This window comes from Dasypus novemcinctus, chromosome 17 (genome assembly GCF_030445035.2).
Source record: "Dasypus novemcinctus isolate mDasNov1 chromosome 17, mDasNov1.1.hap2, whole genome shotgun sequence".
Taxonomy (NCBI): Eukaryota; Metazoa; Chordata; class Mammalia; order Cingulata; family Dasypodidae; genus Dasypus; species Dasypus novemcinctus.
This window is the reverse complement of record NC_080689.1, coordinates 64,193,365-64,221,137: the sequence shown is the minus strand read 5'-3', so window position 1 is coordinate 64,221,137 and position 27,773 is coordinate 64,193,365. Positions and strand designations below refer to the sequence as shown.

General features: G+C 53.2%; 1 protein-coding gene across 1 annotated transcript; it reads right to left on the bottom strand.

The window, feature by feature from the left end:
* Positions 1–14: 14 nt before the first annotated feature.
* VAX2 (ventral anterior homeobox 2) lies at positions 15–27,773 on the bottom strand. Its single transcript, XM_058278883.1, has 3 exons — positions 27,527–27,773; positions 12,078–12,265; positions 15–678 (listed from the first exon to the last, which is right to left on the bottom strand). Exons 1-3 carry the CDS (start codon positions 27,771–27,773, stop codon positions 247–249), a joined length of 867 nt encoding a protein of 288 aa, XP_058134866.1. The 3' UTR covers positions 15–246.

Genomic DNA, 27,773 nt, shown 5'->3' with positions numbered 1-27,773 from the left:
TCTTTCCCTTTTGTCACCGTTCTCCTTTTATTTCAGTGGGTGGCACACGCACTGTACTCACACACACGAGCTGCGGGGCAGGACCAAGGCATTCACTGGTCGAGAGTCTCTGAGCCGCAGGGGGAGAGGGAAGGGCGGTGGCCGCGCCCCCTCCTCTCCTGCCTGCTCAGTGTCGCCCGCTGGGACACAGGAGGCTGGGGGGGCGGTGGCGTGCTCAGGGACTCAGTGTCACATGGGCGTGATGGCTTAAGTGTCAGCTTTTCTGCTGCCGAGGCCGCCTGCTTTCCGTTCCAGCCGGCTGTAGGGCTCGAAGGCCGAGGAGCCCAGTCCGTACCCGGGGGGCAGGTCGGGGAGCGGGGCGGTGGGAAAGCAGAGCGGAGGAGGAGGGGGCAGTGGGGGCGACGTCGAGGCCGTGGCCAGCGGGTTGAGGCGCAAGGAGGAGTCCCTGGGGCTGCCCACGGAGGTGCTTTTGGGGCCGGCCGGCAGGCCCGGCGGGCCGGGGGTCAGCGCCAGGAGGCTGGGGGCTCTGGGCGCGGGCAGCAGCCGGCCCTGCTCCAGCAGCCGCAGGAGGCTGGAGGTGGCGAAGGCGGAGGAGGCCGAGGAGGACGCCCGCTTCTCCAGGTCCCGGCTCTGGTCCTTCTTCTGCTTGGTGCGGCGGTTCTGGAACCAGACCTTCACCTTGGGGCAGAGGGTGGGGAGGGGGGCGCGGGGCAGAAGGGAGAGGGGACAGGCAGGAGAGGGTGTGGGGGGAGGGGAGCAGGGAAAGGGAAGCAAAGGGGTGGAGGCCGGAGCGAGGGGGAGGAGGGGGCAGGGCAAAGTGGGGGAGGCGAGAGGAGCACAGGGGGTCGGCATGGCAGGGGCAGGGGAGGAGTCAGAGGGGGGGACAATGGTCATTTCAGCCCTCCCGCAGCCAGCCTGCTCCGGGTGAACCGACCAGGGCCCCGGGAGCCCCCCTTATGAGCAGCCCCTGCTAAGCCGACTCCACCGAGGATGCAGGAGTGGATTGGCAGGGGGATCCCCCCCCCTTCCTCTCTCCCCTGCGCAGGTGGCTCTCAACCCAGGCCGCCCTAGAGAACCACTTCAGGCACTTCCAACCAACACACTCCTAGCCCCAGACCAATCAGTGCAGAGTGGGGCTGGGGGCACCCAGGCACTGGTAGTTTTTAAGAAGATAAGTTGTTTCTTTTTCCAAGCAGTTTTTAAATTAGCAAGGGATTCCAAGGTGAGAGACCTGCCTCCCTAAGGGTCTCTGCGCAGGTCCAAACCCTAATAACTGAAGCCCCATTTATCTATTTTTTTCTTTCATTGCTCATGCTTTGGGTGCAAGGTCCAAGAAACCATCTACTACAAGATCTTGAAGATGTTTCCCTACATTTTCTTTCATGGTTGAAGTTTTTCTATTTAGGTCTTGATCCAATGTGAGTTAATTTTTGTGTAAGGTATGATACAGGGGCCTCTTTCTTTTAGATATAGCTAACCAGTTCTCCCAGCACCATATGTTGAATAGGCTGTTCTGCCCCAGCTGAATGCGCCAAATCCTAACACTAGCAGGGCCAGGGCGAGAGGGGAAATGGAAGCCCCTGGCTCCAGCCTGCACGCGTGTGGACCCCAGCCTGCAGGGCCCAGCTCTGTTCACACCCTGCAAACAGCCCACTTCCTGGGTCCAGGTCTCCAGATAATGGCTGTGCAGTCCTTGAGCGCTGGGACCACAGGTGCTGGCAGCGGGCTCTGGGCCAGGTGGCAGGGGGTCTGCAGTCCTGGGTACCTGGGGCGTGGTCTAGAAGGTGGGTCCTGGTGGGCGCCGCGCCTTGGCCCTGCAGAGGCCTCGCCCCATAGGGAGGGTGAAAATGGGACCTCAAGCGAGGGCCCTGGTCTTCTGTCAGTCTCGGTCCCCACACTGCCTTCGAGCTTTCTCTGACCTGAAGAGATCTTGTCATTTCCCAGTTTGAACTTCTCAGCAGCCCCCTCCTGCCCCATTACCTATAAAGTCCAAACTTCTCAGCACAACACCAAGTGTAGCAGGATGTGGAGGGAAGTTGAGGAAGACTTCCAGGGGCAACAAACGCACAGCTGGGAACAAAGAGGGGCCAAGAACTCCCACATTTAAAGAGAGCCACCAACGTTCTAAAATTGACTGAGGTGATGACAGCACAACTGTGATGAAAACGAGAGGCAGTGAGTGTATACTTGGAATGGACTGCACAAAGCATGGGCATGTATAACACAGGGAATCCAGAGGTGGATGATGGGCTGTGTGGTTAATAGGACAAATATCAGAGTGTTCTCTCATGAACAATAAATACATTATATAGGGTGTGGATTATCGGGTGGGTTGTAGGAAAAATACTCCAAACATAAGATGTGGGCTATAGCTAGTAGTAATATTTGACAATGCCCTTTCGTAGTTTGCCTTTCACAACAACGCAAGGTGTTGGTGGTAGGGTGATATATGGGAGCCTTGTATGATGGTGTGCAGGTTTGTAAATTCACAAATTTTACTGTATACTTATCACTTATATATGTTCATGTGTGAATGATACACTTCAGTAAAATTTTATTTTTAAAAAGAATAGCCCCCCAAAATGGGGCGGAGACCTTCCTCGGGGCCTGTGAGAAGAGGCAGAACTGGCTGCGCTCCCATCACACACCAACCAGCACCCCAACCCCTCCAGGCGTATCCCGGAAATGGGAGGCCGGGAGGGGGCGCCTGGTGGCAAATTCCTCCCGTCTCCAGCAGGAAGGCAAGTTGGGGCATGCCAAAAGAATCGTTTCTAGAGACTGGAAGTACCTGCAGGAAAGAGAAACTGGAATTGGCTCCCCAGCTGGAAAACATGTCAAGCTACAGCATCTGCAGGCCCATGTCCCTGGTGTCACCGCAGGCACAGCCGGACTCGTGTCCCCAGGAGCACGAGGTCGGCCTGTGTGTCTCCTGGAGGTCTCAGGCGCCCACCGCGGGCTGGGGCAGCCTGTGGCGAGGGAGGCGCAGGCAGCTCGGAGCAGAGGGCCTTGAAGAGAAGGATGGGGAGGCCCCATGGTTCTCTCGAGCTTTTGGGGGACGTAAGGGAGTCCAGCAACTCCGGGGGCTCCCTGTGAAGGAGCTTAGAGGTGTGGGGAGGAGGGGGAGCTGGAGGGCGGTCTGGGTGACGACCCGGGACGGAAAGCCACCAGCGAGCCTTGGCATCCGTGGGACCGCTTGCCTCATTCATTCGTCCAGCCCTCAAAGGTGTTCTGAGTTCCTACTCTGCTCTCAGGGTGGTGCAGGAGGCAGGCAATAAACAGCTAGGAAATACCAACGTGCAGTGTAGGAGACAGACGCTGCGGGGCGGAGATGAGGCGGCGCGGGCGGCGGGCGCGCGTGGGGATGAGGAGTCGCGGCCGGGCGGGGTAGGAGGCGGCGCGGGAGGCGGGCGCGCGTGGGGAGGAGGCGGCGCGGGAGACAGGCGCGCGTGGGGAGGAAGAGGCGTGGGCGGCGTGGGCGGCGTGGGCGGCGCGGGCGGCGCGGGCAGCGCGGCCGGGCGGGGGAGGAGGCGGCGCGGGAGGCGGGTGCGCGTGGGCTCCCGCGCGATGGCGCGGACTCCGGGGTCCCGCGCAGTGGCGCAGGCCGCGGCACCTGCCCCGGGGACGCGAGCGTCGCGCGACCCGCTGCGCCTCCAGATCCCCTGCCAGTCCCCACCGTCAGGCCAGGAGCGTTTTAGGCTCCGATGCTCCGCCCAGGAGGCCCTGGCACCACCTCCTCCCTCCCGCTGCTCGAGTACCTGGCGCAAGACCGGGAGCCCACGTGGCCGCCCATTTTAGCCACCAGGCGGGTGGGGCCGGAGGAGGCAGACAGTGGGGATGCCCTGCAGATTGCTATGCTCCGGCTGCTGCATCAGGCCCAGGCTGGCACCGCCTCCCCGCCTGCCCGCAGCCAGGAGGGCAGGGCTCCAGGACAGAGGGGTTCCTTTCCCACCAAATGGAGAGATGAATCACCCGATGGCGCACCCGGGCTGATGACCCCAGCCTAGACAGGTGCTCAAGCTCTAGAGGCCAGCACGGAGCTTCTGTGTATGACGGCCTTTCTGTGCCTCAGTTTCCCATAAATAAAATAGAGGTTGGAATACTTACCTCAGACTCAAAGACCTAAAAAATACCAAGTGCTTCTTCTCTTTTAAAAAAAAGCATCATCGTGTACTTACTATGCCCAGTCAACATATTGTTTAGTTTTGCTTGCTTTGAATGTTATAAAGGGTTTCATACTAAGCAGAAGAAGAACAACAAAAAACCTCACAAAAAAACACAAATGATCAGATCTGTCAGCATTTTTCACATTATTTGTGGTGAGAGACCACTTTTTTAAAAGTTTCCATTCTGGTAGTGATGGTAGCACAATGTTGTGAATGCAATTAATACCACTGAATTGTGTATTTGAAAGTGGTTAAAATAGGAAATGTTATGCTGTATATATATTACCACAATAAAAAAATTTTTTTTAAAGAACTGTACAACACAAAGAGTGAACCCTAATGTAAACTATGAACTTTAGTTAATAATATATTTCTAGTAATTCTGGTTCATCAATTTTAACAAAGGTACCACACTAATGCAAAATGTTAACAATAAGAAAAACTGTTGGGGGAGGGAACTCTGTATTTTCTGTGTATTTTTTTCTTTAAACTTACAACTCTAAAAAATACAGTCTCTTTTTAAAAAGTTTCCAATTTGTCATGGGCCAATACTTTCACAAAATACAGCTAAATTAATTAATAAAAGAACGCATATACATTTCTAAATACTCTCCGTTTCTGTCCTTATAGATGGATAGGTTTGTGGGCTGACACCAGACCATGGATCACACTTTGGGGGCACTGCTTTAGAGAAAGGCAGCAGGATAAGGGAGGGTGGCCAGAGGCAGTGATATTTTAGTGATGAGTGACAGGACAACCTCCAGGAAGATGTATCAGTGAGGATGGGAAAGGGCATTCCAGGGACCCTGGCTCTATGAGCTGCTTTCCTGATCCTGTGCTGGCCCTCTTGTCCTGCTGGAAAGCCTCCTGCCTGGCCAGCACCTGGCCCTCTTAGGTCCTCAGGCCAGGCCCATCTTCAGGAACTTTTCCATGACCCCTGAGCCTCAGTCGCCTCACCTCTAAAATGGGGACAATAACACCTGGGCCCTCGTGGGGTTCAAAAAGCAAATCCATGCAAAGGGCTTACCACCGTGCCTGGTCCCCACCAAGTGTGAGTCATTCCTTAGGACTCGCGTTTTCTGTTCTTAGCTCTCAGCTAGGGGAAGAGGAGAGACGCAGAAGTGACAGTTCCTGCCCTTGGGAAGCTGAGGGCTAAGGGGGGTGGTGGCACCAGCAGACAGGGGCATTAGGCACAAGGGGAGTGGCAGCAATCGGGGGAGTGACCGTCCACGAGGTGCTCACCTGCTCTTCCTGTCCTTTCTGCGGCTCTGGGGGCCGCTGGCGGAGAGGTGAGTGTGGGCTGGCGCTCAGTTTGGGAGTTCCTGAGAAGGTGAGCCCAGAGAGGAGGGAAGGAGAAGGCAGAAGGCAGGCCGATCGGGGGGCTGGGGGCTGGCGGGGTTATTTGTTGGGCACTTACGAGCAAGACCAGCCACTCTCAACCCTGGCTGCCCGTTGGGATTCCCCGGTGGCGTTTTTCCTAAATCCGGAGGTTCAGGTCCCTTCCACTCCCATTAAAGCAGAATCCCTAGGGGTGGGGCTTAGGTAGCTGTAGGGGAGTCTTTTAAGCTCACAGGTGATTCAAATGTTCCCTCCAGCACTGCCAACTACGGAAGCCGGGGCCAGTGCCTGAGGGGATTATTCAAACGGCTCAACTCAGCAAGTCCTGGGACAAATTGAGGCAGAGACAGGCTCAGAGCACCCGAGCTCCTCCTCCTCCTCCTCCAGAAGCCTGCAGGTCTGCCTCGGGGATCGCCCTCTTCTCAGGATGGAATCCAAGCTTACTGGTCCTGGAAGGTTCCGTCCAGTCATGCTCCCCAGGAACCCATTCCCGCTGTCCCCACAGAGCAGGGAGCCCCCGGCTGCACCCTGGAGCACAGGCGCACGTCCCGGGCTGTTACCCTGCCCTGCGCGCCGCCGTCTCGCCTCGGCCCTCTTTTGGTTTCCCTGGAAATCAGTGACTGTGCGGTGGTTGTGATGGATTGAATTGTGTCCCCCAAAAGGATATGTTGAAGTTCTAATCCCCAGGCTATCTCAGAATGTGACCTTATTTGGAAATAGGGTCATTACAGGTGGAATTAGGCAAATTAAAACGAGGTTATCCTGGCGTAGGGCAGCCCTTAATCCAGGATGACTCGTGTCCTTACAAGAAGAGGAAATCTGGACACAGACAAGACGGAAAGGAGAACGCCCTGGCCTGGCCACAAGCCAGCCCCGGAAGCAGGAGAGGTGCTTGGAGCACTTTCTTCCCTCCAGACCCTGAAGAAAGCCTGACCCTGCTGATACCTTCATTTTGGATTTCTGGTCCCCAGAATCAAGAGATGGGAGATTTCTTTGGTTCTCAGTCACCCTGTCTGTGGTATGTTGTTCCAGCAGCTCTGCAGACAGAGGGTGACTTCACCACCCGCTCCCTCGAGGACCCTCTGAGTCTGGATGCTTAGCAGGGGAAGGATGTAGTTTCCACTTGACTCCAGGACCGGGGAGGCACTTTCTGGGAGATACCCATCACCTTCTTCCGTGCTGCTGCAGACTGAGGGCTCACGGTCAGTGTTAAATTCTAAGACTCATCTTAAGACCTTGGGCGCACATTTAACCTGTGATGAACAGTCCTGGTGTGTCTAGATGGCCCTGGTTTTCACAACCTGCCCCAGGAAGGCACCACCTCCTCACTGCTCTAGAGGAAGTCATCCGGGGCAGGAGCAATGGCCATGATGCTGCCGGCAGGCTGCAGCGCCTCCTCGTCAGGCCAGAGTGGGGAGCTTCTCAGTATCGGAACTTGGTCAAGTCCACCAGGGAGGGAAGGGAATTGTGGAGCCAGGTGCTTGCCTTTCCTTCCTCCACAGTCACATCTTTTTTTGTTGCTTGCCCTGTCCCTGGTACTCTGGCCATTCCCTCTTCTCAAGATTTATTTATTTATCTCCCCTATTTCTGCTCTCTGTGTCCATTTGCTGTGTGTTCTTCCGTGTCTGCTTGTCTTCTCTTTAGGTGGCACCGGGAACCTATCCTGGGACCTTCCGGAGTGGGAGAGAGGTGCTCAATCTCTTGCGCCACCTCAGCTCCCTGGTCTGCTGTGTCTCTTATGGTCTCTTTTTGTTGTGTCATCTTGCTGTGCCAGCTCTCTGCTCGGGCCAGCTTGCCACATGGGCCAGCACTCCTGTGCGGGCCAGTACTGAATGTGGGCAGCTCACCACACAGGCTGCTCTTTGTTGGGGCTGGCTTGCCATCACCAGGAGGTCCTGGGAATCGAACCCTGGACCTCCCAAATGGAAGACGGGAGCCTAAATGCTTGAGCCACTTCCACTTCCAGTCATTCATTCTTGGAACACATAAATATCAAGCATATAATACATGCTAGGCATGGACAGGTACTGGGAAAACAGGGATAAATAAAACTTGACCTCTATCTTTGACTCTCAGCCACAGTAGTGGGGGAAATGGACGGGTCAGCAAGCACTAAGATGTAAGTATTTTGGCGGAAGTAGCAAGCAGTATAGTGAAGAAGACACTCAGGTCAGACAGCCCTGGATTCAACCCTGGTCCTTTCATGGACGAGCTGGACGACAGTGGGCAAGTTCCTTACCCTCTCTGTGTCTGCTTCCCCCTCATAAAATGGGGATCATAATAACACCTCCTTGTAGGCTTGCCGTGATGAGTCCATGAGCTACAATCCTCATCATGGATTAAAGTGTCTGGTGAATACTGAATGAAGCCTTTTCAGTAGCATGGTGACCACATCAGCAGTCAGGCATGCTCTTTTTACCATAACCCAATGATTCTCAGACACTACTGTGCATTAGCATCGCCCAAGAAGTAACATATATAGGTCATAGAGTCTCTCTAGAGATTCTGATTTGAAACTTCTGGGCTGATGGTGGCCCAGGAATCAGCATCTTAACAAATGCCCCAGAGGGAGTCTACATACAGGTGGTCTGCAGACCACACTTTGAGAAACATTGCTTTAATCAAACACACAAAATTCTTCTGGAAACAATGTATGGTGACAAGGTGTATCAGGGGGCTTTGAAAAACAAGGACAATTGGACTAACTGGCACAGTCCCTGTTCTCTGGCATCAGAGGAACACTCAGTGTCTGCCTCCCCAGAGGTGTGCGGATGGGTAGAGGGTCCCAGAAGATGGATCCCCTCTGAGACCCTGTTCTTCCTTCTCTGCTCAGCCAGAGTGTTCCAAGAAGGCAGGGGACAGAAGTCAGCTGTGCACTGTCTTGTTCATTGTTTCCACATCCGAGAGACCCTCCATCTGTCATCCCCTGCTGGTGGGGGCAGTGGGGGGCAGGAGGGAAGGGCTCCACTGTTCTGCCCACCCATGTCTGGAAAGGGACCCCTGACTTAAATGCGCACACACAGGTTAAGGAGAAGACTAGGTATGAGAATAGCCCTGAGCAAGCATGATTCCTCTGCCTGATTTAGGAGGACACCTGGGTCCTCCTGATCCCAGGGTAGAAGATAAATATGCTGATTGGGACCAGGAAGACAGAAGAGAACAGATACAGTGCTGAGGCCACCTCCTCCAAAACCACAGTCAGCCTCCAGTCTACACCAGACCTTGTGGCACCATCCTTCCTGTTCCTGGATTTCCACTAGATTGTGCCTCCCTTCTTTAGCCTCTAGGAGCCCATCCATCCATTATTTGAGCAGATCTGAAGGAATCTCTGATTAAGACCTTCAGATAATTCACATCAGAGGAAGACCAACCCGCAAAGAAATATTTGATGTGCCTTCCCGACACTTGGATCTCAAACATAACTGATCCAAAGCAAAACGCTTGATTCCTGGCCAACCATCCTACTTCTCCCCAGCTTTCTCAACTCATCGAATGGTGTCTGCATCCACCCAGTTGTTCAAGCCCAGACCATCCCATGCATGCTATCCATGAGCAAGTCCCAACAGGTTCCAGCTCCAAAACAGTGTATCTCAGATCAGTCCTTCCCCTCCACCACCTCCACCCTGGTATGGCCCCCAACTGCTCCACTCTTGCCCCTTCGTCCCTTCTCCACATGGCAGCCAGGAGACCCCTGTGCAATCTCACGTCCCTCTCTCTTCAGTGCCTTGGACAGCCTCTAAATACTAAGTAGTCTGCCCCTAACTTCCTCCATGTTTACTTTCCAAGTTCCAGCCATGCTGGCCTTCCAACACTTCTAGAACATTCAGTGCCAGTTTCTGCCTCTGGGTTTTCACAGTTACCTTCTGCCTTGACTTTTCTTCTTCTGGCTCCTCATCTGCCTCAATGTCATCTCCTGAAAGGCCTTTCTTGACCACCCCAATCTACACCGTATTACCTTGTTTGTCACCTTGATGGCACTTATCACTCTCTGAAATGCTGTCCATTGTCTTTCCCCCCATAGAATGTAAGCTGCATGAGGGCAGGTCTCTAGTCTGTTTTGTTCTCTGCTGGGTCCCTAGCACCTAGAACCGTGCCTGGTACTTAGTAGACACTTGATAGTATTTTTGAACAAAAGTATATGTGAATATATGGAAAATTCCACAGAGTTCTAGCCATATGACCTGGGGCAATGGCTGTCAGATGGCAGACGTGGGGCACAAACACGTTAAATACCAACTTCCCGGCTTGGCTGCCATTGGCCCAGGTAGGGACCTCAAGAAAACAGTGCGGGTAGCTTTGAACTGTGCGATCTGAAGTGCCTGGGGGACATCTGAGTGGAGATGGGGCTCCTGGCAGAATCTTGGCTGGAGGTGGAGGTACAGGAGAGGGGAAGGTGGAAACCAGAGTGACACTGAGAGGAAAGAGCCAGGCAGGGGAGGCGGGCTGGGTGCCAGGCCTGACAGGAGGCTCCAAGAAATGTCAGCTTCCAGAGATTTCATTGCAGACAGAGACCCAAATCCTCAGCTGTTCCCTGGCAGGCAGATGTAGAAGTGCTCAAGTGTCACTGGGCCAGGAGCGTAGCTATGAAACGCCAGACCCACGTCTTACCCTCTGGAATGGAGAAGTCTGAGAGGCAGGCAAGGGCAAGGTGGATGCCCCCAGCAAAAGAACAGGGGGCAAAGGGGGCGGAGAGGCGCGTCCGGGGAAGCTCCCACAAGGTCCATGATTTCTCTGTGCCTCCGAAAAAGGAAATGATAAAGACCTATCCCACGAGGGTATGGAGGGGATTGAATGAGTCAGAAATGTCAAGCCCTTGGAACGGTGTCCGGTGCTTAAGAAGCGCTCAGTAAATGCCAGCTGTGTGTTAGTTACGTTGTCGGCAAAACCCAGGAAAGGGGATAGAGAAAGAGGGCCACAAGCTGTCATGAGTGAGCCGAGGCTTCCCTGAGTGCTCCCTGCACATGCAGCTGTGTGCAGGGCTCCCCAGGGAGGTCTGGAGAGGAGAGGCCCCTGCTGGTGGGTGCCCACGGCCACGGCACACACATTCACACCCACCCACTGTACAGGTCTCCTGAGTGGAGGTCAAGAAGCTTAGGAAAGGCTTCCTGGAAGAGGAGTTAGGGCTTGACCTCCAAGGCAGGTCACCAGAGGGTGTGTGGAGGGGAGGGAAGGATGGGGACAGAGAAGGAGCTGTGGCCTGGCCATCGCGGCCCCCGTCCCCCCGCCCAGCACGAGGCTGGCTTCCCGGCACCCCTGGCTGAGTCCCTGGAGGGAGGCCCGGCTGCCCCGGGCCCTCTACTGGGTTGTTCAGGGCTCTAGAAGGAAAACTGGAGGAAACAGGCGGGGCTGGAGCAGCCACTCCCAGCAAGCCCCGTCCCCCCGCCTCACGCCCCCCCGGCTGGTCCCTTCTTGTGGCCTCTATGTCCAGCTCTGAGCTGCTGGTTTGCCCGGCGAGGAGCCAGCTCGTCCCTCAAGGGGAGAGGACATCCGGGCGCCTCTGACCGTCCCCTCCCACGGGGTGGACTGGAGGCTTCTGTGCGTGCGACTGGGGGGCTGACGGAACCCTGAGGAGGGAAGCGGGGTGACCCTGACCTAAGTGAAGTGGGGATGCCAGCGGCAAGGCGGCAGCAGGCACTGCGCGGGGCAACAAACCCTCCCACAGCCGCCGGCAGCTTTCCCCGTCGCCTTGCTTGGACGGGTGTTTGAAATAAATCCGTTGATAGAGCTGTCGCTAAGCCAAGGCTCCCCGGGTCATTCTCTGACCAGCTCCCGGAAGGTCCCCCAGTTCACCGGCGGCATAAATATGCCTGACTGCCCGTCCACATCCCAGCCCTGGAATTGCCCGGTGGTACGACCTCGGGTAAGTCCCGCAGCCTCCCGCAGCCATCAAACGGGAGCAGGATGGCAGACCGTCAAACGGGAGCAGGCAGAGCATTTAGAACTGCCTGGTGCACAGTCAGAGCCGAGCAGCGTTGTTATCATGGTCATCGCTATGCAGCTCCATGTTGCAGCCTGAAATGAGCACCTGCTCAGAGTCGGTACTCAGTGCAGAGCATTTTCTTGGGTTCAGCATACCATTGGTAAAATGCCTTTCCTCTGTGTGAAGGGAATGTTCAGTCCCCTCCTCTCTGACAAGAGGGACCGAGGACCCTGGACGAGGGGGAGGGGATAGAGGGTGGGAAAAGGCCCAGCACAGAGAAGCCAGAGGTCCCCAGACAATTTTGTAATGTCTCATTCCACCACCCCCACCACCCCGGAAGCTTTGCTCCCAGGAGGCATTACACAGAAACCCCCTCTCACGCGCCAGTACCCCCCTAAGCCCCTCCCTGGTTTTGCTTCGTCTTCCACTGAAATCAGCTGAGGCATCTGGAAGCCCCCGCTGGCATTCACCAGACTCGCTCGCTGGCGCTGCGCTTATTGCTCTGGTGCTCTGTAGCTCTAAGTCTGCCCCACGCACACCTGAACTCCTCCATTGGTTGGGGACTCCCCCGTAGCAACCCCCTCCGGGCCGTGCAAGCCGAGGATTCTCCAGGCTGCCAGGGCCAGGGGGCAGCGGCCAGGCCCTGGCCCTCTTACCTGGGTCTCAGAGAGGCTCAGCTGGCGGGCCAGCTCCGTGCGCTCGCGGCCCACCACGTACTGGCAGCGCTGGAACTCCATCTCCAGGCGGTACAACTGCTCGGCCGTGAAGGACGTGCGGGTCCGCTTGGGCCGGTCCAGGTCCAGGCCTTTGGGCAGGACGATTTCCCGGATGGTGCCCTTGGCATCTGCAGGGGCCGGGAAGGGAGCCAGGTTAGTCCACGAGCTAAGGAGTTAGGTCACCAGCAAGCATCGTCTCAATAAAAGGCAGTGTGATCTCATGGGGAGCACCTCAGGCCTTAGCTTGGCTGTGTGACCTCTGACAAATTGCTTACTCTCTCTGGGCCCAGCTGCCTCAAGCACCCAATGCAGGATGTTGTGGCTAACTAGAAATATGGGTTGGAATGGGCATTAGTCCAAATCTCAGGTCCGGGCAGGGAGGACTTTGACCCAACCAGGATTCTGGTACCTCGATAGATAAAAGGACAAATGGAAAGAGATATGCTGAGTCCCCGAGCACAGAGGAAAAGCCGGGTTACAATCAGGAGCGATAAATCAGGGAAGGCTTCTTGGAGGTGTCCAGCGTTAGGTCTCAAGTCCTGAGCGCGTGTGTGTGCGTGTGTGTTCATGTGTGTGTGTGCGTGCATGCGCGTGCACGGGGATCTGCCCCCACAGATCCTCCTGGGGTCTGTGAAGCGGCCTGCGGGTATGGGGTGGAGGACAGACTGGAGAGCCGGGGTCCCAGGAGGAGCCCGAGGACAACTGCCACTACATCAGGCTGGTGGGAGACTTGTGCTGCTCTCCATGGCCCTGGCCCCCCACGGCAAGGCTACCCTCCTGGACTCTGGGCCAATGTCCTCCAGGCATGGGGCCCTAATATTTTGAAGTCCACTTAGGAGAGGTTAAAAAAAAAACCCTGTGGCCCATGTTCACCAGATATTCCCACATAAAGAACTCAGCATGAGTAAAATATGAGGGGGGCTTGTATATACACTTCAGCTTTGACTGACTGGGGTATAGATGTTCTTTTTTTTTTTTTTTTAGGTATCAGGGACCAGGGTTTGAACCCGGGACCTCATATGTGGGAAGCCAGCCCTCAGCTCCCCTGAGTTGGTTTCTTTACTTGTTTTATTTGTTTAGGTTATTTATTTATTTATTTTTTAGGAGGCACTGGGAACCAAACCCCGACCTCCTATGTGGGAAGTGGGTGCTCAACTGCTTGAGCCACATCCACTCCCAATGATCCATGTTTGAATCACACACACTGTTGGCTTGAATTCTAGTTATTAGAAAAGTTCAGGCCAAAAATGAGATTGTGGAGGGAAATGGACTTGGCCCAATGGATAGGGTGTCTGCCTACCACATGGAAACATGGAAGGTCCACGGTTCAAACCCCGGGCCTCCTTGACCCATGTGGAGCTGACCCATGCACAGTGCTGATGCACGCAAGGAGTGCCGTGCCACGCAGGGGTGTCCCCCATGTAGGCGAGCCCCACGCGCAAGGAGTGCACCCTGTAGGGAGAGCTGCCCAGCGCGAAAGAAAGTGCAGCCTGCCCAGGAATCGCACCGCACACACGGAGAACTGACACAACAAGATGACGCAACAAAAAGAAACACAGATTCCCATGCCGCTGACAACAACAGAAGCCGACAAAGAACACGCAGCAAACAGACACAGAGAACAGACAACTGGGGTGGCGGGGGGGAAGGGGAGAGAAATAAAATAAATAAATCTTTTTAAAAAAAGATAAAAAAAAATAAGATTGTGGAAATATGTGGCATCATACCCTGTAGTGTTCACGAAACACCTCCCCACAAAGGAGGCCAATAATGAAGGAATTAAACAAACAAATTTACCATTAAATAGAAAGAAGAGTAGCAACGGAAGACTGCCAACTCCAGGCAGCCCTGAGCAAGCACAGGTAACAAAGCAACCCTTGATGGCTGCAGGAATTCCAACCCTCTCCAGGCAGTGCGTGCAGCTGGAATTGCCATGTGGTCAGAAGCCTTACCAGCCGTGCTCACACTTTAGTCCATAACAGCTGACCTTCTCCAGCGCTTGGCTGGGTCAGGCACTGTTTAAGCACCTTAACCCTCTTGACGGCTCAGTGAAGTTGGAACTGTTATTGTCCCCATTTTGCAGATGAGGAAATGAAGACCAAAGTTGATGTAACTTACACAAAGTCAGACTGACCGTCTTTCATAAACTCTAGAAACATCCTCTTTTTACATCATGTGTACCCTTTTTGAGTAATCCTTAAATCAACTGGTACATTATAATGAAGAGGACTTTGGTCATGGGTAAAGATGGAATCTTCTCGCCAGGTTCTCTCTTCCCCTGGAAGGCAGATTTGGGATGTGCTGTGTCTGCCAGGTGGTTGCTTCTGGTCCTCAGGGCAGTGGATCCTGTGGTTAAAATTCCTGCTCTAGAAGGAGAACGCGAGCCCCCTCCCTCCAAAGCCGCCACTGGAAGGTTTCTAGAGACCGATTCTTCCTGGTCTCCATCTCTCTAGTCCTGCCCCTGAGCTCAGCGATTGCCAAGCACCTTCTTGTTCACAATGAATCCTCAGGGAGGTGAGTTGGGGTGGGGGGGTGAGGTTAGCCCTGAGGGGTGGTCTCTGTCCCCAGGCGGGTCCTGTGAGGTCACCAGGCAGAAAGCATCAAACAGATGGGGGCCCTCATCTTGGGAGAGATGGTGGGAAGCACGGGCCTTTGGGGGAGAACTCAAGCTCCCCCCCTGATTCTTTCTACACTCCAGAAAGGCAGACGACTCTCTGTGGCCCTGTTGAGACCGGGTCCCCTGTGCTTTTTTTTTGTTGTTGTTGTTGTTTTAATTCATTTTTAAAAAAAATATTACATTCAAAAAATATGAAGTTCCATTCAACCCCACCCCCCCCACCCCCCACTCCCCCCACAGCAACACTCTCTCCCATCATCATGACACATCCATTGCACCTGGTAAGTACATCTCTGAGCATCACTGCACCCCATAGTCAATGGTCCACATCATAGCCCACACTCTCCCACGTTCCATCCAGTGGGCCCTGGGGGGATCTACAATGTCCCGTAATTGTCCACCCAGGACAACTCCAAGTCCCGAAAATGCCTCCCCATCTCATCTCTTCCTCCCATTCCCCACACCCAGCAGCCACCATGGCCACCCTTCCCACACCAATGCCACATTGTGGACCTTGGATTGGTTGTGTCCATTGCACATCTATGTCAAGAGGGGGCTTAGATTCCACATGGATACTGGATGCAATCCTCCTGCTTTCAGTTGTAGGCACTCTAGGCTCCATGGTGTGGTGGTTGACATTCTTCAACTCCATGTTAGCTGAGTCGGGTAAGCCCAATAAATCAGAGTGTAGGAGTTGAAGTCTGTTGAGGTTCAGGGCGTGGCTATCATATTGTTAGTCCAGAGATTCAAATCCCCTAAATATATCTTAAATCCCAACACCAACTACAATTTCAGTAAAGTAGCATGAAAGTCTTGTGAAAAGAGACCCCATCTGAGTCCAGTTCCATCACGCAGAAACACCAGCTCCAAAGAAGGGCCATCTGACATGGCAGTGAACCTCATCTGCCATGACCATAGAACCCGTGGGTCTCTTTAGCCCTCAAAAGAACCAATACCTGGGGTTGAGGCCCCTTGTCAACTGCACCACCCCAGTCTCCTCTGCGCCCCACCTTGATTCTCCCCCTTGCCCCTCCCCTCGTTGAGTCATCATCCTACCATGCCACCCACCCACGTGGGCACTTGGCTTGCTGTGCGGGCACACCCCCTCCTCCTCTTTTCCATCGGGAGGTCCCCGGGATTGAACTGGGTCTCCCTACATGGCAGGCAGAAGCCCCATCACTTGAGCCACACCCACCTCCCCTTAAACCTTTCTTGAGAGTTGGGGGAGGGGGAAGGCAGGAGAAAAGGGGGTGTCATACATGGGGCTGGAAACTTCGTGGCCTCTCCCCAGGAAACCTCTGAGTCCACGGGCCCTGTTCTCGCCTCTTCACAAGAGCTAAGAGGAGGGAAGCAGATGCGGCTCAAGCAATTGGGCTCCCATCTACCATATGGGAGGTCCAGGGTTCGATTCCTGGGGCCTCCTGGTGAAGGCAAGCTGGCCCAAGCAGGGAGCTGGTGCAGCAAGATGATGCAACAAAAAGAGACACAGAGGAGAGATAACAAGTGATGCAGCAGGCCAGGGAGCTGAGTTGGCACAAGAGATTGAGCACCTCTCGCCCACCCTGGAATTTCCCAGGATCAGTTCCTGGTGCCGCCTAAAGAGAAGACGAGCAGACACAGAAGAACACAGCGAATGGACACAGAGAGCAGACAGCGGTGTGTATGAATAAATAAATAAATCTTTAAAAAAAACACACACATGGGAAACGGACTTGGCCCAGAGTTTAGGGCGTCCGTCTACCACATGGGAGGTCTGCGGTTCAAACCCCGGGCCTCCTTGACCCGTGTGGAGCTGGCTCATGCGCAGTGCTGATGCGCGCAAGGAGTGCCCTGCCACGCAGGGGTGTCCCCGCGTAGGGGAGCCCCACGCGCAAGGAGTGCACCCATGAGGAGAGCCACCCAGCGTGAAAAGAAAGTGCAGCCTGCCCAGGAATGGCGCCGCCCACACTTCCCGTACCGCTGATGACAACAGAAGTGGACAAAGAAACAAGATGCAGCAAATAGACACAGAGAACAGACAACTGGGGGAGGGGGGAGAATTAAATAAATAAATAAATAAATAAATCTTAAAAAAAAAAAACACACAGCAAAACGAGCGTGTCCATCTCACACAACAGCCAAGGTCAGCTCTCTCCCTCAGGTCGGTGGACAGGAACCTCAGACTTGATATCAAAACAAGCCATACAAATGAGCACAGAAAAAGATGTTCAACAAATTAAAACCACAAAAAGACAAAGCCGTTTACCTACTAGAATGGCAAAAATAAAAATACCGACAGTACCAAATGGTGGTGAGGATGCAGAAAACTGGCCTCTTATACATTGCTGATGGGAATATAAAATGGCATAAAGACTCTGAAAATCAGTACGGCAGTGTCTTAACATATTAAACATCTATACTTACCATATAACTCAGTGACTGTACCCCCAGGTATTTATCCCAGAGAGATGAAATCTTATGTTCACAAGAAAATCTATACACAAATGTTCATAGCAGCTTTGTTTGTAGTAGCCAGAAAATATGAACAATCAAAATGTCCTTCAAGAAGGGTATGGTTGAACCAACTGTGCTAGAACTCTACCATGGGATAGCAATAGAAAGGAATGATTGATACATAAAACAATTTGGATGATTCCCCCAGAGAATTCACTGCCTGAAAAATATCCCCAAATGGTATATACTGTATGATTCTATTTATGTCTCATCAAAATGACAAAATGACTGAGATGGAGAACAGAGCAGTGGTTGCCAGGGGTTGGGAGGGAGGTGGGTGCGATTATGAAGGGACAACTTCAGGAAGGTCCTTGTGGTGATGGAACAGTGCTGTATTCTGATTGTGGCAGTGTCAGATGGATGTACACATCTGATAAAATGTTGTAGAACTCTATACAATGACCAAAATCAAAGCATGCAAAAATGGGTGAAATTTCAGGAAGGTCTGTCATCTAGTTGATTATACTATGCCAATGTCAATTCCCTAGTTTGGATAATGTACTATAGTTAGGGAAGATGACACCATTGGGGGGAATTGAGTGAAGGGTACACAGAACCTCTGTACTATTCTACAACATCTTGTAAGTCTGTAATTATTTCAAAATAAAAAAGTTAGCAACAACAAAAACATGCCATAATGTCAGCATGATCCTTTTGGCACAGAAATGGACAAACCCATTGGTAGAAAGAACACTATGGTGTTTCCCCAAAGGGCCTCTGCATTTCACCTGTGATTTGTAAAATGATTTAAATGATTAGAAAAAAGCATTTGTTATTTCAAAAGATATGCACTCATTTATTTATTTTTTTAGGAGGCACTGGGGATTGAACCCCGGACCTCATACATGTGATGTAGGCGCTCAATCCCTGAGCTATACCTGCTCTGCAATATGCACTTATTTTAGTGTTTACTAGGAAAACATTTCAAGCCCATAATTTTCTATGCTTAGGATAAGGCTAAAGTAAGTAATTTGAAAATGTATTATGCTAAAATACTAAGTAAATAATAGTATAAATGGAATATGGATATAACAGAAATGATAAAGCTGGTACTCAAATGATAGAATACTGGAAAACAATGGAAAGGAGAGTCCACAATTAGACCCATGTGTATAAGGTGATAGAGTTTATAATAAAGGGGACATTCTAAATAGGAAAACTTTGATCTAGTCAATAAGTCATGTTGTGGATTGGTGCCCATAAGTTATCAGGTTGGAATGAAATTAACTTAAGTTTCTGTCTCAAACCATAACAAAAATAAATTTCAGCAGGATTGGAAAGCTGAATCGTATACTACAAAATGAGAAAGGTATTAAAAGAAAATATATGGGGATATTTTTATAATCCTGAGTTTGGAAAGAGCTTTCTAAGCAAGATAAAAACAAAAAACAAGGGAAGCGAACTTGGCCCAGTGGTTAGGGCATCCATCCCCCACATGGGAGGTCCCCGGTTCAACCCCCGGCCTCCTTGTCCCGTGTGGAGCTGGCCCACGCGCAGTGCTGATGCGCGCAAGGAGTGCCCTGCCACGCAGGGGTGTCCCCGGCGTAGGGTAGCCCCACGCGCAAGGAGTGTGCCCCATAAGGAGAGCCACCTGGTGGAGAGAAAGTGCAGCCTGCCCAGGAATGGCGCCGCCCACACTTCCCGTACTACAACAGAAGGGGACAAAGAAACAAGACGCAGCAAATACACACAGAGAAGAAACAACGGGGGGGGGGGGGGGGGGGGATTAAATAAATAAATAAATAAAAAAGAAAATGCTTAAAGAGGCAAAGAACTAGTGGTTCCTGTCCACTAGAAGCTGTTAACATGTTGGCTTTTAAATGTGACCAGAACCTCCCTCCCCTAATTTATAAACATAATGCAATTATTCAAATTTATGAGGAAAATTAAAATGGAAGAATAGCTAGGAAGACTGTTAAATAAAAGCCTAAGAAGAGAACACTGCATTATCACACAGCAAAATAGACAAATCTGCAACAACTAAAACAGTGTGGTACCAGCATGAGATTTATGAAGAAATTCATGCATACATGGGGGTTTGATGTATCATAATGATGACATTTCAAGTAAGGTGCGGGAAAGACAAGACTATTAAAGAAGTAGTTTTTGGACAATTAGCTCAGCATTTGGTAAAGTTTTTCTCAAACTGCATGCAAAAATATACATGAAATAGATGAAAATTTTAAATGTAAAATATAAAGCTCTAAAAATTGGAGAAAAACATAGAGAATTTTTATGATTCCATTTTTGAAACATATAACTTGCTTTTATATTTTTTTCCATTACTCGGGAGTATCCTGGGAACAGAAGTGTATTATGTGAGGGAAAATGAGAAACTTTTCATTTTTACTTTTATATGACATAGCAAAACAGTATGCATTGCATTTATAATAGAAAAGATATTTTTATACTTCAGAAAACACAAGATGCCATTAATGAAATCAAAAGACTAATGATAAAATATTTTTGCAACACATATTGAAAGCAATGGGTAGCTATTCATAACACAGTTTCTACAGATTAGTAAGCAAAGAATATTTGAAAATCAAAATTGATCAAAGGAAATGAATTGATAGATAACATCAGAAGAAATACCATTGGCCAGTAAACAAGAAAAAATGCTCAACTTCACTAACAAGTAAAACTTAAAATGCCACTGAGGTGTTACCACTTATAAGATTCGCAAGAGTAAAAATGAATATATACTATCCAATGTGGGAAAGGACAAAGTTGGAGTTTTAAGTTATTAAAATATTTTTTTTCGTGGAGAAATTGACAATGTAAAGTATAAAAATGTAATGCAAAGATTTGCAGAAATAAGACTCTCATGCATTGTTGGTAGGTGTGTATATTGGAATCATCTTATGGAGGGCATTTTGGCATTATCTTCAGATTTTAAACACACATACCCTTTGATCCAGTTATTTCATTTTTAGAGATTTCTCTAACAGATATACTTACACATGTGGAAATGACCTGGGAACAAGATTATCCATTGTAGCATTGTATATAATGGCAACAGAGAAGAAACAAGCTAAATATCCACCCATCAGACATTAGTTACACACACTATAGCCCTTTTGGGCCATATAAAGGCATTCTATACACCTGTAAAAATGAACAAGAAGTTCTTTACATCCCAAGATAGACTGGCAACTGAAAATAGTGAAGTGCAGAAAATAAAGAAAATTTTGAGTAAAAAAAAAAATATATATATATATATATACACACATACATAGGACATTGGGTAAAAAAAATAAAAGAAAGAAAAAGTAATATTGCTGCACTGACTTGTATACACATAAAAATTATTGGAAGGACACTTTCAAAAGCAATACCAATGGCTGCCTTTGAGAGAGTGGGAACTGGCAAGGGGGACAGGGAGGAGAGACAGGTTTTTCACTGTGTACTTAAGAAATTTTTTTTTTATGTTTGAATCATGTGAATTAATTGGCTAATTTAGAATTACATGAAAAATGTGTTTTTAAAATTTTAATTTGTGCAAACCTTTTGAGGAAGCAATTCTTCTGCTAGGAATTTAGCCCACGGAAACACCCAAAGAAATGCCTTGGGAGTCATTTCACGTTGTCAGTCATAAGAAAAAACAACCAGAACGTCCTTCCAAAGTTCAGGGAATTAGGCTTTGCCTAACTGAACATTATACAGTAGGGAACGGCCTGAAATGGTTGAGCTGAAAGAATGAGCACTGCAGATTAAATTTTTAAGAGTAAACTGCAAAAACAGTCTACTTAATAGCATTCTGTTTTCCTCAATATGTGGAGAGATCGCCTGGAAAGACACGTCAAGGAACTGGGCACTGTGGTTTATTTCAGTACGGTTTATTGTTTTGCTTTGTTTGTTTTGTTTTTGTCATTTAAATCCTCTGCGGGTCTGCATTGTAAACGCGGCTCTGCTGCTGACTGGGTCTTCCCGCAGCCACTTAACATGGGCGCGGTGGACGCGGGAGGGGAAGGGAGGGAGCCAGAGACCAACGCTTGGAGTCAAATAGAACAAAACCCTGGCTTCAATTACTCGGTTATTCCAAGCTCCAGCGGTGGGCTGGCGCGTGAGTGCGGTCGGGGGGAGGCGGCGGCCTGGGGGGCTGCGGGTTTACCCAGTTATTTCTCTCAGTCTGTGGAACCTCGCACCCGGCAGCCGAGAGCCAGGAGACTCGCTGCCTCCACCGCCGCCTCCCGCGCCCCCCCGCGCCCTCCGCGCCCTCCGGCGGGTGCCCGGCCTCCAAGGCCTCGCGGGGGCTGGGGGGCGGCCTGGGATCAAAGAACCGTATCTGAGCGTTCTCAAGCTATATATTTCAGTGGTTCCCAAATCTGCAGATTTCACAAACAAAAATTCCAAAATTAGGGTGTCGACCTTATCTTTTAGCAAATATTCCGTCTTCTGCCATCACCAGCATTTCATAAAAGGAAGGGCATGGTAATATGGAAAAATTACGAGGTCGTCTCAGACCTTCTTCCCGCCTTGGCACCTCACATCTACAGAAATACTGCGATGTCGACAGCTGTGTCTTCTTTCATTCATCCGACGCTTACTCGAGTGCCTACTGTGTGCTCAGCACACATCTAAGGGAGATGGCGTGAAACTGGCGGGCCCAGGGACGGCCCCTCACGCGGTACCCCTCTCACGCACTGCGGGAACCCGGCTCGGACACCGCCGCCCTTGAGCTGTCGCAGCGAGTCAGTCTTTGGAGTGGGAGGCTGCGTGCGGGCAGCCCCAGACCAGGGTCGGTCTGGCACACAGTAGGTGTGCATTCACGTTTCTTGAATGACTCTATGAGCAAGCGAACCGCAAGGCGGTGGGTGTGCGTGGGAGAGATGGCCCGGGTGCCCCCCGGCTTTGCGGGCTACGTGCGGGCCTGGCGCACCGCCTCCCTCGACAGGGCTCAGGCACGGGCGTGGGCAGGCGGAGGCAGGTCCTGGCGGCTGACCCCCCAGCCGCCCACGGGGGACCGCAGGGGGCTCTCCGGAGGTCGCCAGGCGCCCAGACCACGCTGGTCCTGGTACTCCCGGGAGGGCTCGCTCCTCTTCCGTGTGCTCTATTAGAGCGTCTCGGACTCCAGTGCGTGGACGCACAGACGCCTAAGCCGCCATGGGAGCTCCAGAATCGTTATTTTTATATTAAACAAATGGAAAATAAAAGGCAAATTTCGTGCGCTTTAAAAAAATTTTTTTAAATTTATTTCTCTCCCCTTCCCCCACCCCCAGTTTTCTGTTCTCTGTGTCCATTTGCTATGTGTTCTTGTTTTTGTCTGCTTCTGTTGTTGTCAGTGGCCCAGGAATCTGTGTGTCTTTTTGTTGCATCATTTTGTTGTGTCAGCTCTCCGTGTGTGCAGCGCCAGTCTTGGGCAGGCTGCACTTTCTTTCACGCTGGGCGGCTCTCCTTACAGGGCGCACTCCTTGCACGTGGGGCTCCCCTACGCGGGGGACACCCCTGCGTGGCAGGGCACTCCTTGCGCGCATCAGCACTGCGCATGGGCCAGCTCCACACGGGTCAAGGAGGCCCAGGGTTTGAACCTTGAACCTCCCATGTGGTAGACCGACGCTCTAACCACTGGGCCAAGTCCCCTTCCCTCGTGCACTTTTATTCCCCCAGATAAAAGAGAAATCAAGAAAATTTAGAGAACAGGAAGGGAGCTTGGCCCAGAGCCCCTGGTCCCAGACAGGAAAAGGCTTCGGGGCCGACCGCAGGCGTAGGCGCCCTTCCTCCCTACAGGGGGCGCGGGTGTAGACCGGCCCTGAACACGCGCGGGCCGCCCCAAGCCATTCCCCTTAGCTCGGAATACCACTTACTGCCCTGACCTACCAACACCTCCGCCTCCATGCCCAGCGGGGGGTCGCCCGGGGCCACCTAAATGTCCCTTTGTGGGGGTGGGGGGTGCGGGAGAAGCTGCGGCGGCGGGTCTGTGGGCGCCCGGGTCCACGCGGACACCTGGGGACAGAAGCAGCTTAAGAAAGAAAGGAGCCGCACAACGCCCCGCCAGATTTCCTGAAAATGAAAACGGCACACGCAAGACACACCAACAAGACGACACCCGAAACACGTTTGTTTGCTGCTCTGTCCTTTGTGTGGGTGAGAGGGGCGGCGGGTATACCAAGGGGAAAATAAAACCAAAATGAGAGGGCCCGGCCTCAGCCCGCAACGAGAATGCGGGTCCTCCTGGCAAAAACAAAAAGAAAGGAAAAACATGTCAACCATAAAATAAAACCACCCCAGGAAAATTAAAAAGAAACCTCATACCCTCGCAAGTCCAAAAAGTCAAAAACACAGTTCTCAAAGTGCTGGACCCCGCATGCACCGTTTAAACTCCAGCCGAGGCCTGGAGGAATGGTCCTGGCTTATCACCTCCTAAACAGACTCCAACATTGAGGCTGAGGCCTCGTGATTCCCGGGAGACCCAGCCTCGGGACTCGCAATCTAGGGCCCCCTGCAATACGACTCTTCTCCGGGCCGCCTCCGCTTGCTGACCCCGGCGTGCAGGTCGCCTGTGCGCCCGCGCGAGCCTGGCCGGCTGCTGGAAGTCTAAGCAGAAAGCGAGCGGCCGGAGAGCAGATGAGCCTCCACCCCGCTGCGGTGTGCGGGAGAAGGGTGTCCCCGCAGGCTCCCAGACCCCAAAGCCTCCCGTTGTTCCGAGTCTTCAGACGCGTTGGTGGCAGCAAGGGCGCCGCCCCATGCACCCAACAATGGACTGCTTGTACGTGTGCGGACGTGCGTGTTTCTGGAGCGCGGGTCCAGCGCTGCCCGCAGATTCCCAAGGGCCCGAGACCCCATTAAACTCAACGCCATCACCACCACACACAAACCGCGGGGAGTGCCCGGCCGGCGCGGAAGGCCCCGGGCTTGGCGCGTCCTCCTGTGGCCGCAGTCCCCCGCGGTATCCCTCAAGCTCCGGGAATGCGTTACCGCTGGGGGGCGCGGGCAGCGAGTCCTTCCGCCAAGGAGCCGGTCGTTCTCCGGCTCTCCGGCTCCACTGCGAGGGGTGCGGCGGCCCGAATGGACCGAGAGACCCGCACGGGCGTTTGCCCCGGCCCGAGGGGCCGGGCCAAGCATTGCTCATGAAACTGGTTTGGTCGGTGACGCACGGGCAGCCGTACTCCCGGCTCTATCAAAATGGGTTGTTGATTTCATGTCCAGATTAATTTGGGACTCACGTGTGTCCGTCTGAGCGTGCGGGTGGGAGCATGGATTTTGGGGTTGCGGGAAGTTTAAAGTGAGAGTTGTCTCACCTCTGCCGCCCGCGGGGATCCCGGCTCCACCGAAAAGGCCTCTGAGCTGGGCCCGGCGGACGACTGGCTGTACCAGGCGACGAGCTGTTGGAACCAGCACCCGGAGGCGGCCTCTTGGCTCCCAGGCTTCCTGCCCGCGGGGGGGGGGGGGGGGGGGGGTGATGCTTTCCAAACAGAGTTTTCCCTCTGGCTCACCCGCGCCGAACTTTTCTCCCCTCCTCCATCAGCAGGTTCTTGACCCCTGGGGTGCTCGCCTCTCAACACAGGTCCAAACCCTGGACCTAGAGCTAGAAGTACACTGATCCCGGAGCCAGGGGACAGAAACCCACTTCTCCACCGGTTTGCAGGTCATCTCAGAGCGCCCTTCTCCTTCATTCAGCAAATGTTGCTGGAGCTCCTGCTAGGTGTTTGCAGAGTCCTTAAGGGCTAGGGTCCTTTTGTACAGGTGAGGAAACTGAGGCACAAGAAGCAAAGAAACTGGTTCAAGTTCAAAGGACAAGGAGGTGGGGATGTGACCAGCTTCACAGTGCTCAAGCTCTGCTCCCACTTCCCTATAACAGGGGAGTCCTCCAAGGCTAGGGTGGGGCCTTCAGGGGATGGGGTCAGAGTGTAAAGGAGAGAGAAGACTCAGAAGATTCCTGGGGTCCTTGTCTCACCAGCAACCCTCCCTTCCAACCTTTAATGGCTTCCTCCAAAGATGCTAGAGGAGGATGTGTCCTGGGAGGTCAAGGGCAAAATATATGCCCAGCTCAGAGCCTCCAGTGAGAACATCTGTTCTGGGGTCAGGGTGCTGCAGGCTTCCCTTCACCTCTGCCTGGCCATTTCATTTGCCAGAGCCCCTGCTCTGAGCCACCACAGGCTGAGAATGACGCAGGTGACCCTGACTAGGAGGGATTAGTGGTAAATGACGTCCAGGGCCTGTAAATAACCGCCCCGTCCTTAAAACGGGAAGGGCAGAGTGATTTATGAGGGTGCATTTGCCTTTCACTTCTGTTAGGTGCATAAATCCATCCTCTATGGTTTACATGTAATAATTTCATTATATTGTACGAATATGGCTGTCATCACTGCGTGAGTGTACATTCATTTATAAAAGACACCACCTGATGATGCACACAGGCTGTCCCACGTACAGTGCGGTTCTTTTCTGCCTGTCTGTGGATTGCTCCCAGCTCTCCCATCGTCTAGGAGTCTACACTTGGGGGTATTTAACTGACATCCCGACACAAAATGTATATACTCCACACACAGGGTTAAGGGGAGGGGAGTTGGTAGGTGGGCACAGAGCTCACATTTGTGCAGGCAGAAGGAAGGGCCCATCTGTAGATGGGGTGTGAGGTGGAGTCACAGGTAAGGGCTGGGAGTCTTACTCGGGGAATCTGTGGCCTTGGGATCTGATTTCTCCGTCTCTGCAAGCCTTGCTGGTTTCCTTAATGGAACGCCAACCTCTCTCGCCTTCCACACAGGACTCCCCAGATCTGTGGAATGGAATCTAGTTTAATCCCAGGTGGCCCACAAATCTGCACACCTGCTGGAATCCCTGCTTGGGGCGGGGGGACTACTGCTCCCCTGCACATTCTGCCCCCCAGAGCTGTGGTGGTGCTCCATCTTGGGGTGACCAACACCAGGCACCAGGAATGTTTCTCACCACCCATGTTGGGCTGTCCTATGGCCTACTCTTTCCCTGTCTGGCACCCCCGGAGCAACCCACATTCAGCAGCTGCACATAGGCTGCACCGGCCTACACCAAGCTGCCCCAGTGGGCATGCAGTAGCCGTGCCCGATCTCCGCTCTGGAGTGATCTGGGGTCGGCTTAGGGCAGGTTCCAAAGAAATCGGGAGGCCAAAGAAAATCAGGAGGCCAAGGAAATCAGCTCTGGCCTAGTCACCCCCAAGGCCCCGTGGCTCTCAGGCTCTCAGGAATGACTCTGGAAGGAGAGGCAGGAAGAAGGCAGCGGGAGGAAGATGCGCTCGGGGAGCCGGGGATCTGGAGAGCCGGGGGGCCTCGGGAGTCAGGGGCCTAGGGAGCGCGGGCCAGTGAATCGTTACTCGCGTGTGGCATCTTCTAGGTGCTGGGTCCCTCTGTCCCGGGCTCCGGGAAGAGGGGAGAAACAGAATCTAGGTCCTGGCCACGGTTTGGGAATGGGTTTTGGATAAGACCCGGGAATCCCCTCCTCTCTCCTTGCAGCTGGGCGAGGCCCGGATACCGCGAAAACCGAGCCCGGAGCTGCGCGCTCGGCTGGACTGGGGACCCGGGGAGCCGCGGCCTCGCTGCTAGGAGGCCGGGCAGAGCGGGGCACCCGGCGCAGTCTACAACTAGGACCTTGCAGGAAAGGGGTGCTGGGAAGGCGAGTTCGGCGGAAAGAAAAGGCCAGGAGAGAAGAGAGGAGGGCGGGAGCGAAGGCGCGAGGCGGGAAAGGAAGGCGAAAGGCCCGGCCGGGAGAGGCCACGCCGAGGGACGGCTGGGCCCAGGCTCGGCGAGGCAGTGGGAACTGAGAAAGCGAAACACCGGCGGGCGAGGGCGGTGCCCGCCACCCTCTGGTTCCCACGCCCTCTGCGCGAAGAATCCGCGCGGTATCCTCTGCTGGGGACCCGGACAGGGTTGGGCAGGTGGCGGGGAAGTACCCGGGCACCGCGTGGAGCTCGGGCTTTTACTCCCGAGGTTCTGGACGCCCTGACTCCGCGGAGCGCGCAGGGAGCTTTTCGAGGTCCCGGCGGTGAGGGGCGCAGGGCAAGGGCCGGGTTCTCAGGGTCCCGCAACCGGGTCTCTGCCGCCCCCGCCGCAGTAACCGATCCTCCCGGGCCTTGGGCCACCGGCGGGTCCGAGAAGCTGGAAAGTGAACGGCGGGGGAAGGGAGAGCTCTTTGGTCTCATTCGCCGCTTTGTCCCTGCACTCAGTCCAGCACACAATAGCCTCTCAATGTAATATTTGCTGAATGAACGGATATATGAACGCGGGAGTGGAAGCTGCGGGGAGGTAAGAGGAACCCATTGGGGTAGGTGGGGTCCCGTGAGCAGGGCCGCGGACTGTCTCGTTACCTCGAACCAGGATGCGGCGACAATGGTCCGCCTCTCCGGGCCCGGGCTGCCCATCGCTGTCGGCGCCGCTCTCCCTGGAGCCCGTGGGGCTGGAGGCCGAGGTCCCGGCGGCCTCCTTCGGGCTGCGGCCGTCCTCATCAGCTCGCGGGTCCTCCGCTCCGCCGCCGTCCCCGCCGCGCCCGCCACGATCGCCGGACGCCGCCCGGCGCGCGGGGCCATGGTCGCGCTCGGCGCCCCCATCGCCCAT

Excerpts from the sequence above, each read along its gene's own strand:
- VAX2 (XM_058278883.1), bottom strand. The coding sequence starts at position 27,773 with ATGGGCGATGGGGGCGCCGAGCGCGACCATGGCCCCGCGCGCCGGGCG. Across the intron at positions 12,266-27,526 it reads TCGCCGCATCCTGGTTCGAG|ATGCCAAGGGCACCATCCGG; the intron begins GTAACGAGACAG and ends CGGCCCCTGCAG. Across the intron at positions 679-12,077 it reads TGAGCCTCTCTGAGACCCAG|GTGAAGGTCTGGTTCCAGAA; the intron begins GTAAGAGGGCCA and ends CTCTGCCCCAAG.